General features: G+C 39.0%; 1 protein-coding gene across 1 annotated transcript; it reads left to right on the top strand.

Moving 5' to 3' along the window:
* The first annotated feature begins 13,668 nt into the window (after positions 1 to 13,668).
* On the top strand, positions 13,669 to 15,150 carry LOC122032803 (caffeic acid 3-O-methyltransferase-like). Its single transcript, XM_042592115.1, has 4 exons — positions 13,669 to 14,178; positions 14,257 to 14,567; positions 14,638 to 14,702; positions 14,782 to 15,150. Exons 1-4 carry the CDS (start codon positions 13,760 to 13,762, stop codon positions 15,076 to 15,078), a joined length of 1,092 nt encoding a protein of 363 aa, XP_042448049.1. The 5' UTR covers positions 13,669 to 13,759; the 3' UTR covers positions 15,079 to 15,150.
* Positions 15,151 to 15,516: the final 366 nt, after the last annotated feature.

The raw sequence follows: 15,516 nt of genomic DNA, 5'->3' as shown, positions 1-15,516 counted from the left end.
GAATGTCCACTAATTAAGTGAGTTACTGACAACTCATTTAATTAATATCTAGCTCCAAGAGTAGTACCACTCAACTTTATTATCATGTTGGACTAGGTCCACCTGCAGGGTTTAACATGACAATCCTTATGAGCTCCTCTTAGGGACATTCTCAACCTAGGTAACTAGGACACAGATTCCTTCTATAATCAACAACACATACTATAAGTAATATCATTTCCCAACTTATCGGGCATATTGATTTATCGAGCTAAACCTCACCCTTTGATAAGTCAAAGAAATAAATATTAAATATACATGCTTGTTATTATATTAGGATTAAGAGCACACACTTCCATAATAACTAAGGTCTAGTTCTTTTACTAAGTCAGTACAAAAAGAACTTACCTAAATAATCCTACTCAATACACTTAAAGTGTATCAGTGTAATTTATTAGTCAAGATAAACTAATACTTAATTACACTACGTCTATTCTGATGGTTTGTTCCTTTCCATCTTAGTCGTGAGCAACTGTTTATAATTTATAGAGAACTGACAACATGATCTTCTAAGTGTGACTCCACACTTCATGTTATCTACTATATAAATTAATTGAACAATTACATTTAACAAATAAATGTAAATATTTGACCAATGTGATTCTTTATTTCAAAATAAATGTGTACAAAAGCTAAACTTTTAAGTATACACTCCAATACTAGATTAGACGTGTCTTTTATTAAGAACAAATGTACTTATGGGCTTATGGTTCATTATATAGTTCTCTTCTAAAAATCAGTCATTGATGCTAACAATGACCTTTTGATTTTTAAGACTATAAACCTACTTTTATTTCTCTAGGATAACCCATAAACAAGTGAATTCCTATCCAACTTATCATTGTCTCTCTTTAGCATATGTGCTGGACTACCCGAATCCGAATATGCTTCAAAATAGGCTTACGCCTATTCAGCAATTCTATATGAGTAGAGAGTTCTGACTTTGGAAGGTACTATGTTCACTTTCTTTTCCAGAGTATATCCTTAAAACGAACTTGGTAATTTTCTGAATAACTCATCATCAATCTAATTATTTCCATAAGAGTCCTATACCTTCTTTCTACTACACCATTCTGTTGGGGTGTTCCAGGTGTAGTTAGTTGGGATTGAATCTCTACTTTTGATAAGTGACTCCTAAATTGTCCCAAGAGGTACTTGCCACTACGATCTTACCATAGTGACTTGATACTTTTACTTTAACGTTTCTCCGCATCAGCCTTGTACTCTTTGAACTAATCAAATCACTTAGTCTTGAGGCACATTAAGTAAATGTATTTGTATCTTGAATAGTTGTCTATAAAATAGATGAAATATTCGATACTAGCTCTTGTCTGGATAGTCATAGGATAGCACAAATCTGAATGAACCAATTCCAATGTATCTTTGGCTCCATACCCCTTATACTTAAAAGCTTCTCAGTTATTTTTCCTTCTAAGTAAGACTCACAGGTTGGAAAGATTTCCACTACCAATGAACCCAAAAGTTCATCAGCTACCAATGAATCATACTCAAGTTAATATAACCTAGCCTTAGATGCCAAAGATATAATTGGTTCATTTCCGGAGGTTGCTTTCTCTTAAAGTTAGAAGATGTGTTACTAAATTCTATTTGTTGCATCATGAGAGTTATTGGATTTATAAATTGTCAACCAACGTACCATAACAGATAACTTCCCTCATTTTAAAAGAGGCAGAATATTAAGAATAGTTTAGAAACTGAAAACTAGTTCTTTCTAAACTTGGTACGTAAAGACAATTACTCAAAATCCATATTTTATTCTTATCAAAGGATAAACATCTCCCACTGCAACAGCTGCCACTTTTACAGCAGTGCCCATGTGGACGGTGTTTTTATTTTCATTTAGTTGTCGGGTTTCCTGGAACCCTGCAATGAATTGCGGACATGATTAATGATATCTGTATCTACACTCCAGATTCTGGTAGATAACACCACTAAACATGTTTCAACCAATGAATTAAATACACCTATATTGTTCTTAGTTCTAAGAAGACAGTCTACCTTAATATCCAAGTCCTATTTCCAATCATTACAATTGGGACTACTAAGTCTTTTCTATAGTATAACAACTAGGGAATTGTCAAACATTTTAAATCCTAAGAATCACAAAAATATTTGGTCAAGATCAATTCTTTAAAATCCCCATGAATTTTGTATGTCACGATAGTGTGGACGTATACAAAATCAAAGAGGAGATTTTATCCATTAATTTTATTATCTCGTCAACTTTACTTTATGACGAATAAAATTAATAGTTGATCTGTCTTTGATCAAATATTTGGTCAAAACTTTTTGAATTTAAAATAACATTGATTCCTCAAACAATATTATTTAAATTCACCAACACCTCAAACACTGTGAATTTTGCATGCCACGATAGTGTGGACATATACAAAATTTAAACATTTGTAAGAGGAGGGTTTTACCCATTAATTATCTTGTCAATAAATCATTATGACAAAATAAAATTACCTCAAACACCATGAATTTTGTATGCCACGATAGTGTGGACGTATAAAAAATCAAACATTTGTAAGACGAGTTTTTAATTTTATTATCTTGTCAACCTATTTATTTGACAAATTAATAGTTGGTTTTCTTCGGTCACACAAATAATAGCAGTGACTCCGATGGGGAGGATACTATTAGACGTGCCTAAGTGTATACCATTACTTGACACTAAGTCCATTAATAAGATTGTGCCCCTTCCGATGGGGAAGATCACACGCTCTTAATTAACTTCCTATAGTCATCCAAAATGGAAGTTTAAGCTAGTGATCCGCAAACAAGCTCATCCGATATGGAGGAAGGCACTCAGAGCCAACGCGCAAGCTTGTTGCATCACTTATAAATCAGCAATTGAGACCGTGGAATTTATTTTAAAAATAAATCCCTCTCCCACTTAGTTATTTAAAGTGAGAAATTTTGACTATGCTAGCCTACTTAGCATGCATACTAACAAGCACACACAACACAGCATAAAAAGTAATAAATAGAAAAACTAATTTTCAACTATTATGGCTTTTATCTATTGCTGTCCTCCGTGTGTCGCCAACCCTAGCTGCTGCCATCTTTGGCCACCGCCACCGGGTCTAGTTGTCGCATCCATCTTGCTTCTTGTTCCGCTGCGCCTCTGGTCCTCAAAAGGTTCCACGCCTTGCAAGATTCGATCGACGACATAAATAGAATTTTACATTTTTCGATCCTATATTCCTCGAAGGAATGTACATGTATCTAGATTAAAAATAAAATCCTAATAAAACTAAATACAGCTCCTGCTGTATTTTATAATACAATCATGCACACACGATAAATGCCCTTGACATGTCCAAGGGTCCAATCACACACATAATAACTATAAGCCATAATAGTTAGATCCTACATCCACAAAGTTAGCACATCCTACTATTATCGTGCCTAAATTATGTATGACATGTGCATAATTAAACTAATACCAAATACACAGAGGCAAAACCCTAGCTCTGATACCAATTGTTGGATGCTACTCGGAAAGCCTAACGGTTCCACTGTACAAAAAATTTTGTACAAAGGTCTGAACCTTTTCCTAGCTACCACGTGTTCTTTTAAATTAAACTTGGATCGCCTACGGAACTTTACACGTTTGATCCTAAGTTTAACTTATTTGTTCTTTTAGGTTTAGACTTGGATCTCCTGCGGAACTTAACACGTTTGATCCAAATCACCTAGGTTATTAATTCCATTAAATATTAATTTTTAAAATTGGCTTTCAGGACTGCATGGTGAGGCACATGGCCTTCTTGGATATGGGAGCAACCACCACCAACTAGACAAAGCCTTTTAAGGAAAGCTAATATTTAATTTCCTTAAATAACTCTAGGTTAACCAAAAAGAATAATCGAAGCACAAGTTCGAAAAGAAAACAAAAGAACACAATATCGAAAACTAATTCGAAAACTAGAATCACATGCCTCTGGTATTTGGTATTCTTACAAAGAAATAAAACTAGTATGATGCTGAAAATAATTACTAGTTATACCTTTCTTTGTGAACTTTTAATGACCTCTTGATCTTCTACCGTATTCCTCTTCTAACCTCGGACATTGTGTGGGCAATGATCTTCCGAGATGAGAACCACCAAGGCACCTTCTTCTACCTTCCTTCAAGTTTCGGCCAAGCATATCTTCTAAAGGATGAAGAACTTTTTTTCACCAACCAAGCTCCAAGGGATGCAAGTTTTCTCTCCTTCTTCTCAAGCTAGATCCGGCCACCTCCTCCAAGCTCCAAGAGATAAAGGATTTCTGCCACACGAGAGGAAGAGAGAAAAGGAGAAGGGTCGGCCACACCAAGGAAGAAAAGAGGGAGAAAATAGAATAGAGTCGTTAGACATGAAGCCTCCTCTACCCCCTCTTTTATAATCCTTGGTCTTGGCAAATAAGGAAATTTAATAAAAAAACTTCCTTAATTCTTTTGCCTTGAAAAAGAAAAATTATTTAATTAAAAATAATTTTCTTTTCTTAATTACAATGGTCGGCCACCTCAAGCCCCAAATCAAGGAAAGTTTTAATTAAAACAAAAATTAAAACTTCCTAATTTGTTTCTGGAAATTTATAAAACTTTCTCCAATAATTTTAATCCCTTCATGATTGGTTAATAAAAAGGAAATTTTATAAATTAAAATTTTTCTTTTAAACATGTGGATAAAAAGAAAGTTATCTCTAAAAATTAAAATCTCTTTTAATCTACAAATAAGGAAAGATATCAAATCTTTTCTTAATCTCTTGTAGAAACTTATAAAAGAGAATATTTAATTTTTAAACTCTCTTCTAAATCATGAACATGGTTAAAAAGGAAAGTTTTCTTAAAATTTAAAACCCACCTTTTAATCAAGAAATAAAGAAAGATTTCAAATTTTAAACTCTCTTTTAAAATTGTAGATGATTTACAAATAAGGAAAGTTTTTGACAAAAATTAAAACCATCCTTTTAATCTACAAATAAGGAAAGAGATTAATCTCTTCTCTTAATCTTTTGTAGAAAGTTATAAAAGAAAATTTTTAATTTTTAAACTCTCTTTTAAAACAATGATATTCACATAAGAAATAATTTTAATAAAAAACCTTTTTAATATTTTAGTGGCCAACCACCTAAGCTTGGGACCCAAGCTTTGGCCGGCCACCAACTTGGCTCATCCATTTGGTCTTTGCCGGCCCTAGCTTGGGTTCCAAGCGAGCTTGGCCGGCCCCATTGGATGGGTAAGAAGGTGGGTATGTGATGGGTATAAATCTCTATATACAAGAGGCTACGATAAGGACCAAGAGGAGGAATTGGTTTTGGTCCCCGATGAAATTAAGCTTCCCGTATTTGCCCCGAACACACAACTTAATTTCATCAATAATAATTCATTCCACTAAAAAACTATTATTGAACTACCGCACCAATCCCAAATTACATTTTGGGCTCCTTCTTATTATGAGTGTGTTAGTCTCCCTGTGTTTAAGATGTCGAATGTCCACTAATTAAATGAGTTATTGACAACTCACTTAATTAATATCTTAGTCCAAAAGTAGTATCACTCAACCTTATCGTCATGTCAAACTAAGTCCACCTGCAGGGTTTAACTTGACAATCCTTATGAGCTCCTCTTGGGGACATTATCAACCTAGATCACTAGGACACAACTTCCTTCTATAATCAACAACACACACTATAAGTGATATCATTTCCCAACTTATCGGGCTTATTGATTTATCGAACTAAATCTCACCCATTGATAAATTAAAAAAATTAATATCAAATATATGTGCTTGTTATTATATTAGGATTAAGAGCACACACTTCCATAATAACTGAGGTCTTTGTTCCTTTATAAAGTCAGTATAAAAGAAACGACCTCTAATGGTCCTACTCGATACACTCTAAGTGTACTAGTGTAATTATATAGTTAAGATAAACTAATACCTAATTACACTACGACCTTGCAATGGTTTGTTCCTTTCCATCTTGGTCGTGAGCTACTATTTATAATTTATAAGGTACTGATAACATGATCCTCTATGTGTGACACCACACACCATGTTATTTACAATATAAATTAATTGAACAACCACATTTATCATAAATGTAGACATTTGACCAATGTGATTCTTATTTCTAGATAAATGTTTATACCAAAAGCTAGGCTTTTAGTATACATCCTAACAGTTGAGGCTATGGGAATTAGCCTAACTTAAATGAGGTATTGTCAAACATCAAAAAGGGGGAGATTGTTGGTGCAATATCCCTCAGGTCAAGGTTGACCTGGTTGACCAAGCTTGAGTCTTTGTTTGGGTTTCAATGTTTGATAATACAAGACTTCGATGATATGGACAAGTGCAGGTGCAGTTGTTCATTTGGGGAGATTGTTTGGTGCAATTCCCCTCTGATCAAGGTCTGATCAGGTTGGTTGAAGAAGAGTCAAGTAGGTCAAGGTTGACCAGATACTTGACTGGGAAGTCCTAATTGGGATGTTAGGTAGAAGGAAATCCTAGTGAGTGAAGCCAGGTGAAAGTCCTAGTGAGTGAAGCCAGGCAGTATGAAAATCCTAGTGAGTGAAGCCAGGTGAAAGTCCTAGTGAGTGAAGCTAGGCAGTATGAAAATCCTGGTGAGTGAAGCCAGGTGAAAGTCCTAGTGAGTGATGCTAGGCAGTATGAAAATCCTGGTGAGTGAAGCTAGGTGAAAGTCCTGGTGAGTGAAGCCAGGCAGATGGAAAGTCCTGGTGAGTGAAGTTAGGCAGATGGAAAGTCCTAGTGAGTGAAGCTAGGCAGTGAGGAAAATCCTGATGAGTGAAGCCAGGTGAAAGTTCTGATGAGAGAAGCCAGACAGATGGAAAGTCCTAGTGAGTGAAGTCAGGCAGATGGAAAGTCCTAGTGAGTGAAACTAGGCAGTGAGGAAAATCCTGGTGAGTGAAGCCAGGTAAAAGACCTAGTGAGTGAAGCTAGGCAGAAGAAAATCCTAGTGAGTGGATCCAGGTAAAAGACCTAGTGAATGAAGCTAGGCAGAAGGAAAGACCTGGTGAGTGAAGCCAGGTAGAAGAAAAGTCCTAGTGAGTGAAGCTAGGCAGAAGGGAAGTCCTGGTGAGTAAAGCCAGACACGGGGAAATCCAGATGGGTCAAGGTTGACCAGACATCTGGTGAAAGTCCAAGTAGGTTAAAGGAATTGACCAGATACTTGGCACGAGGAGGAAAGTCCAAGTAAGTCAAAGGGATTGACCGGATACTTGGCAGAAGGAGAAAAGTCCAAGTGGGTCAAAGGGATTGACCGGACACTTGGTGAGGGAGTCCTAGCAGGTTAAGGGTGACCGGATGCTAGGCATGATGAACCAACAGGTCATGGATTGACCGGATGTTGGTTTGGGGGCTTAGGACTTGGTTTTGGGCAAAAACCAATGTCCGGATCGATCAGCCGATCGATTAGCTGATGCCCAATCGATCGATCGATCGATTGGGAAGGTCCCCACGACAAGCCTCGAGTGGGCAAGTCGCAGAGCGCGCGGAACGCCTCTGGATCGATCAGCCGATCGATCCAGAGCTCCCAATCGATCAATGGATCGATTGGGAGATGGCGATGTTGCGCGATAAGCCCTGGATCGATCCAGGTGATTCCTGAGAGCACAGAGGCGCTCTGGATCGATCAGCCGATCGATCCAAAGCCTCCCCGATCGATTGGGAGCAATCCAATCGATCGGGATCCGACCGTTGGCATCCTATTTAGCTGCAGGCATTCGATTCCTTCGGCAAGAGCTTCCGAGACTTTGCACTGTTCAGTCCAGATCCTCAACAGCAACTCCACAGCTCTCTCTAAGCTCCAGATCGCCAGTTCTTGAAGGTTTTTAGAGGCTCTTCCAAGTCAAGAGGTGGATCAAAAGCAAGAAGAAGAAAGCTAGGATTAGGGTTTCTTGTATTCATTGTAAGCTTTACTTATACTTTTGTTCCCTTTTCCTTCTTCTTGTATTGAGAGTCTTGTAGGGCTTCTCCGCCCTCGGTAGTTATCTAAAAGGAGTGTTTTATTAGTGGAGGGTGCGTGAGTGTGTGGATCCTTGGATTAGTCACCTCCTTTGGAGGTAGATACCATGTAAATCTACTTGTTAGCGTTGTGTGTGTTGTTTCTTGTATATTTCCGCTGCACATCTTTGAAGAAACAAGCAACGTCGACCACGAGCACGCGACGAGCTATTCACCTCCCCTAGCTATATTTCCGTCCCAACAATACCGACAATAAAAAGGAAAAGAAAAATCAGCACTTTGTCGGAGATGCTTCGCAGTGTCGCAGGAGCACAACACAACAAGGCAAGCGTTGGAAGACATTGTAGTGAGTTGTTCTTTGCTCCAGGTCTCACCCTCCTTATATAGGAGGCTTTGGGTGCTCGGATCCCTATGACGCCTGGAGTGTGACACAGACCGGCCAACCAGAGTTCTCCATATGGCGAAGCGATAAGGTGATAACATTTGCATTCCGGGTGCCCAAGCGCTTGGACCCCCCGGGCGCTTAGACCCCCGGGCGTCATATCCCTTCCCGGCGCTTGGACCCTATTTTCCAGCAGCTTCAACTCCTTGCAAGAAAATGTTAGTCCGAGACAAATATACCCTACAAAACAAAGCTTAGCACAATTTATAATAATCAAACAGAGTATTAATTAGATTCCGTCTCACCGAGACCAGAATCTAGTCAAGATCTCAACTTAGAGTTCCGAAATGGTTCTAAGTTGGATCGGCGCCTAAGTTCCCTTCCCGGGAACGCATCCTCACAGTCACTCCCCTCCAGTAACTTATCTTAACTTACCTGCCAGATGTCCGGTCAGTCCGTCGACCCATTTGGACTTCATGCCAGCTATCAGGTCAGCCCGTCGACCTAGCTAGAGTTCGTGCCAGATATCCGGTCAGCTCGTCGACCTGTCTTGACTTTGTGTCAGACATCCAGTCAGCCCGTCGACCTGTCTGGGCTTCATGCCAGCTATCAGGTCATCCCGTCGACCTAGCTGTGTTTTTCCTGCACACTTGGTCAAAGTGTTAGATCACAATGAAACTAACTTAACCTACTTTGTCATTCATCAAAACCTGAGTTAGATCGTTAGTGCTAACTGCTCCAACACATGGTACCCTGATGCTCGAGGTAGATCCAACGAATATATAAGTAACAGACAGTGTTGCCTGGCTGTGGGCGGTGTCGACCAGATGTGAGCGGCGTCAGCCGTCGGAGGCAGTCGATCGACCAGGGTGAGAAGGCGTATAGGCTGCCAACGTGTGTGAGGGAGAGAGGTAGCGTTGGAAAGGGGAAGAGCGACGAGGCAGTGCTGGCCCACGGTGTGTGACAGCAGAGGCAACGTCGGCCACAAAAGCAACACGAAGAGGAAGGAAAGGGGCAGCTGGCCTCGAAGGCGATCAAAGCCGGAGACGATGCTCTGACGGTATGCTCCCGGCGGCGGTGATGGCATGTGGAGGAGAGTTTGGCGTGATGGAGGAAAGGGGTAGCGCTCTCATACGGCAGAGGCGACGACAGTGAGGGGTAGTCGGTGGTGGTGAGAAGGGCCACGAGACAGTGGCGCCTGAGATAATGCCAAGGCTGCGAGGGAGGAGGTCGGCGAGAGGAGAATCGACTGAGGTCAGAGGCAAGGGAGTAAATGAGGCATCGACTGGCAAGCGATAGCAGCGGCTTCACGACGAGGGAGGCGGCGATGTGAGCCATCAAGCAGCGTCTTACGGGGGAGCGTGAGAGAAGGAGAGGTCCTCGAAGCTCCCTTGGTGGAGATGATGACGGGAGGAAGAAGGGGAGCAGCAGTAGGGGTCGATGAGGAGAGGAGCGTGAGAGGGAGGAAGTCGGCCACCTCCTTGGCGGCGGAGGTGAAACACGAAGGAAAACCCCTTTTCAATAGTGCCTCCTCCTCCTTAAAGCCCTACACGGTGAAAAGATAAAAATGTCCCCCCTTCCCCTCTTAATTTCTCCTGGGTCATTCACCTATATCCGTATCATTTTAAATAAGATTTTTTTATAAACAAATGCTTTGAACGATTCAAAGCCACATTGGCATTAACATCAGGTCACATTGGTTTTAATATCAATACATGGGCTATGACACCTAATAACTTACCAACATAGAACCCCTTAGTAGGGGTGTAATCAAACCGAGCTAAGTCAAATAGTAACAAGCTCGAGCTCAGTTCGGTATACCTAAGCTCGAGTTGGGATCGAGTTTAATTCGAACTTTAATTCTTAAGCTTGAGCTCAATCTCAACTTGTAATGAAATTAAATAATTCGTGAATAGCTCGAGCTCCATTCAAAATTAGCTTGTTTAAATGTTAAACAAGCTTAGTTGGAGTTCGGTTTGAAAATGGTTCATTTAAAATTAAACGAGTTTAGTTCAAAAATGATTCCTTTAAAAGTTAAACGAGCTTACTCATTAATATATAATATTTATAATCTGTGTAATATATATCTCACAAACCAAATATTGTTAAACTCGATCTCGACTCGATAATGTTTTTTGCTCGAGCTCGGCTCATTAACTTAATCGAATGAACTGGAATATTTTTTTTCCAATCGAGACCCAAATAATTCACAAGTGACTTGACTCATTTACATTCCTACTCTTTAGATTCTCCACACTGCTTTTCATTATCAAACACCCCTTTAGGTAATAAATGTATCCTTCTAGATATGGCCATTATGAACTTGGTTTTATACTTAATATCGTAATAAAAAAATCCCTCTGTTTTTTCTCTTGCTTAACACAGAACATTAAATTTGTGAATTTCTTCTTTACCTCTCCTCTGAGTTTTCAAAGCTCTGAATGTCTAACAAGAATCAAAATTTAGAGTACTCCAATTTCAAACCGTGCATCAACTTGTGGCCCAATCTGGGACAATAAAAGGTTTGGATAGTGCTACTAGTTTTTGAGGGTTGGGTTCACTTGGCTTGCCCGATCAAAGTTTACCTCTAATTTTAATATCAACCTAGCTTCTAATATTGATGATTTGTTGTCCTATTAGGAGATATTCGAATCTTCTTCTTTACCTATTGCTTTGCCTATAAGTTGCTTACCAACATTTTCAATTCTAGGGCTCCCATCCATAGCACAACCTTCTTATTAAATTAAAAACATTATAGATCATCAAATAATATAATGATATTGCTGAACAAAACACTCATAGATATCTAATTCATTTGAAAGCACTTTTAAAATTAATAACACATGGATCACTGAAGAAAGGTTAACACCTCACTCCCAGACTTCTTAAAAAAATTGAACTAATTACTAGTTTACTACCCAATTCAATAAGAGAGACATCACCACCTACCATCTAGCACTAATGTTTGACACAAAATATGGTCTAACTTGATTTAGTTATCATATCAAAATTATAATACGGTACTTACACCCTGCTCGTAGTATTGTCAATTTTAAGGTGTGAGATTAAAAAGAATTCTAGATTTCTAATTAATTAATAAGAAAAAATCTTAATAATACGCCATATATATATATATATATATATATATATATATATATATATATATATATATATATATATATATATATATATATATATCTTATTATTTTATTAAAAATCTCCCCCCTTTACTAACTAACTTTAGTTAAGCCTAAAATGAAATTACATAAATTTTCTTTTTCTTTTTTCTATTCACACCTTAAATAATTCTACGGTTTATTAGTAATTTCCACAAACGTATTAATCATGGATTTAGAATTCGAGAATCAGCTGGGCGTATTATTGAGAATTTTTTTCATTAATCAATTAGGGATCTAGAGTTCGAGACTTAGCTGGCCAGTTCGAGACTCAGCTGGGCGTTTTATTGAGAATTTTTTTCATTAATCAATTAGGGATCTAGAGTTCGAGACTTAGCTACGACATATTATTGAGAATTTTTCTAATTAAGCATATTATTGAGAATTTTTTCTAATTAATCATTAAAAATCTACAGTTCTCTTTAGTCTCACGTGTTAGAATTGACAACACTGCGAGCAAAAATTTTTTTTATAAATACCTTGAACCAACAATATTAGAAAGCATGTTTTTCTCAATTTTTTTTTTGTATGAAGGAGAGTCCATTACACGTATAGCTTTTGTTCCACCTCAGGTGTATAAAATTATAAAAATATTAGAGTCTTATCCAAAAAAAAAAATAAATAAGGGCAATACTTAAAAATTTAAACTATTTTCTATAAGTCAATTTTTCTTTCCTCAAATATCTTCCTACACTTCCACCTCAGGTGTATAAAATTATAAAAATATTAAAGTCTTACCCACACAAAAAAATAGGGGCATTAGAATCTTACCCCACGAAAAAAAAGTAGGGGCATTCTATAAGTTAAATTTTTTCCCTTGTATCTCTTTCTATACGCAACGCGTATGCACGATCGCTAGTATATATATAATATAATCTTATACTCAAAGTTTAAAAAAAATAAAAATTAAAAATTACACATCTTAAATACTATATATCCCCATGAGACTTTAAATTTTTTCCATTTTATTTTTTTAAATTTGAATACTATAATGCAACCTCTCTAATTAGCTTAACCTTAGAGTTAAAAAAATAAACCAAAAAAAAAAAAGTCTCTACTTGAGGCGGCTGGATCATCTAGTATCTCGGTCAAAATTAAAAAGAAAAAAAAATCAAAATTTAGTTTATTATATTTGAACCATCGCTACACTTGTAAGTTAAAATTTATATTAAGAATAATACATAGATAGAAATAATTTAATATTTAAAAATATTTAAATAATAAAAATAGCAAGATTTGAATATTAGTTCAGTGATGTTTTAAAATAGTAGGTACCTATTTGTATTCCAAATTGGAACAAATATAGTTAAAATTTCTATTAAGAATAATACATAGATAGAAATTATTTAATATTTAAAAATATTTAAATAATAAAAATAGCAAGATTTGAGTATTAGTTCAGTGATATTTTAAAATAGTAAGTACCTATTTGTATTCCAAAGTAGAACAAATATTTTAGTGTTTTCATGACTTTTAACATTTTACGTATGAGGGTTATCCGTCATTCTTATCTTCTTTCGGATTTGGTGCAGGCCAGTAACCATCTACGTGTCTAACCAACCACTCAATCACATGCACAGTGAACGATCTGAGCTCGATCCCCACGAGATTGGATTATCTGGTCCATTTTTTATGAACTACAGAATATTTTACAATGTAGTTGAGATCGGATCATGATCGTATTCTGTATGGTCGCAATTAGTTGAAATCCCTCTGGATTAAACTTTCTACCTATATTATAGTTTGGATCGGGACAAATGACAAGTGATAGAGGTCATTCAGAGGCCGTTGCGATGAGCGGATGGTCTAACTATCAAGCGCCGAGAAAGGGGCGGCCTCCGGATGACACAGTAATCCAAACATGCGGTTCATTAGCGGTCTAGCACCATTTACTTTTTAATATATATATTTTTAATTCAAATATCCACTTAGTTTAGTTTAGAGGAATTTTTTTAATTTTTTAGATGAATTCACTGGATAAAACGGCATTACATAGGGACCAGTGGACCAGAAATGGAATGCACGGACAAGATCTGAACTGCATTAAATTAATGCTATAAAAAAAATTCGAACCGAATTTATAAAGACGGTCCAAATCAACGCCGTGTACTCTGCTCCAGCTCTCTCCGGATTTTGCGATTCCGGTGATCTTCTGTCTTTGACATGGGTTCCAACGCCGCCGCGGCCGCCTCTGCGTTTCAACTTACGCCGGAGGAGGACGATGAAGCGTGCGTTCGCGCCCGCCAACTCACCACCGGCGTTGTCCTCCCCATGGTCCTCAAGACCGCCATCGAGCTCGGCCTCCTCCAGATGCTCGTCGACGCCGGCCCCGCCTCGGCACTGGGTCCCGACGAGATCGCCGCCCGCCTGCCCACGCAAAACCCCTCGGCCCCCGACATGATTGACAGAATTCTCCGCTTGCTCGCCGCCAACGACATCGTCCGCTGCGCCGCCGCCGAAGGCGGCCGCCGGAAGTACTCCCCGGCTCCCATCTGCAAGTACCTCACTGACAATGCCGCCGCCGGCGGATCCCTGGGCAATCTAATCTTGATGCATCAAGATAAAGTCGTGATAAACATTTGGTGCTAAAACTGATCCCTCTGTTCAATTTCTTTCGCGAAATATAGCAAACGATTATTTTTGACGGCGAATCGAAACAGGCACGGCTTGAAGGAGGCGATCCTGAACGGCGGCCACCCTGTGCTGGCGGCGTACGGCATGACGTTGTTCGAGTACCAAGCCGGCGATCCGCGGTTCAACAAGGTGTTCAACGACGCGATGAAATCCGCCTCCTCCTTCGTCTTTAAGCATCTCCTACCCAAATACAACGGCTTCGACGGCGTCGGAGTTCTCGTCGACGTCGGCGGAAACATCGGCGGCAACATCCACATGATCACCTGCTTCCACCCCCACATCAAGGGCATCAACTTCGACCTCCCTCACATCATTGCCGGCGCTCCGCCGTTGCCAGGTCCCAATACTAATTACTCACACACATCGACAAAAGTAGTAATTAATCACGGCGATCCATTGTACCGCAGGAGTCGAGCACCGTGGCGGAGACATGTTCGAATCAGTTCCCGCCGGCGACGCCATTTTCCTCAAGGTTCTAAAGCTTAAAACACACAACAATTAGCTACCATGTTGTCGATTCAATTTGCCCTGAATAACAAGTCGTCCTGCAGGTGATTCTCCATGACTGGAGCGACGAGCTGTGCGTGAAACTGCTGAAGAACTGCTGGAAATCGTTGCCGGAGAAAGGCAAGGTGATCGTGGTGGAGGTCGTCGTTCCGGCGGTGCCGGACTCGAGCGCAAAGTCGAAAGCCATTCTCCAGTTGGACCTGTGCATGATGGCGTGCAACGTGGGCGGGAAAGAGAGAACTGAGGAGGAGTTCAGGGCTCTGGCGGTGGCCGCCGGCTTCCGCGGCTTCAATCTTTCTCCGGTGTTTGCCGACTCTTGTGTCATGGAATTCATCAAATAGATTGACTCACGTCTTCTTATGTATCGATTTCTTGATCCAGATCAATAAACTTTGTGGGTGTTTTTCATGATCTGTTGAATATGAGCTCGCAGATCTATCTCACTTTCTGGGTGTTAAATCTGTTGAAATCGATCAGAAATTTCATGGAGTTTTGCAGTCGATCGACATGAAGCTGCCTGTTTCCGCATGTGGCTCTGGATAAAATGTCGATAAAATTGCTTGTTTTTTTGAACGCTGTTGTCTAACACAGATTCTTTGGACCACAAAGTATGATTCAGAAGATGAATCAACTTATTCATAGATGAGATTTTATGAATCCCACTTATATAATAGGAAGATCATAAGTGAGATTTTATAAATCCCACCTGTTATACAAGTGAGATTCATATAATCTCATCTATGAATCACTTTTGATTAGTAGACCAGGAGTTACGATTC

This window comes from Zingiber officinale, chromosome 11A (assembly GCF_018446385.1).
Source record: "Zingiber officinale cultivar Zhangliang chromosome 11A, Zo_v1.1, whole genome shotgun sequence".
Lineage (NCBI taxonomy): Eukaryota > Viridiplantae > Streptophyta > Magnoliopsida > Zingiberales > Zingiberaceae > Zingiber > Zingiber officinale.
Note: the sequence above shows the minus strand (reverse complement) of the source record. Positions and strands in the feature narration are given on the sequence as shown.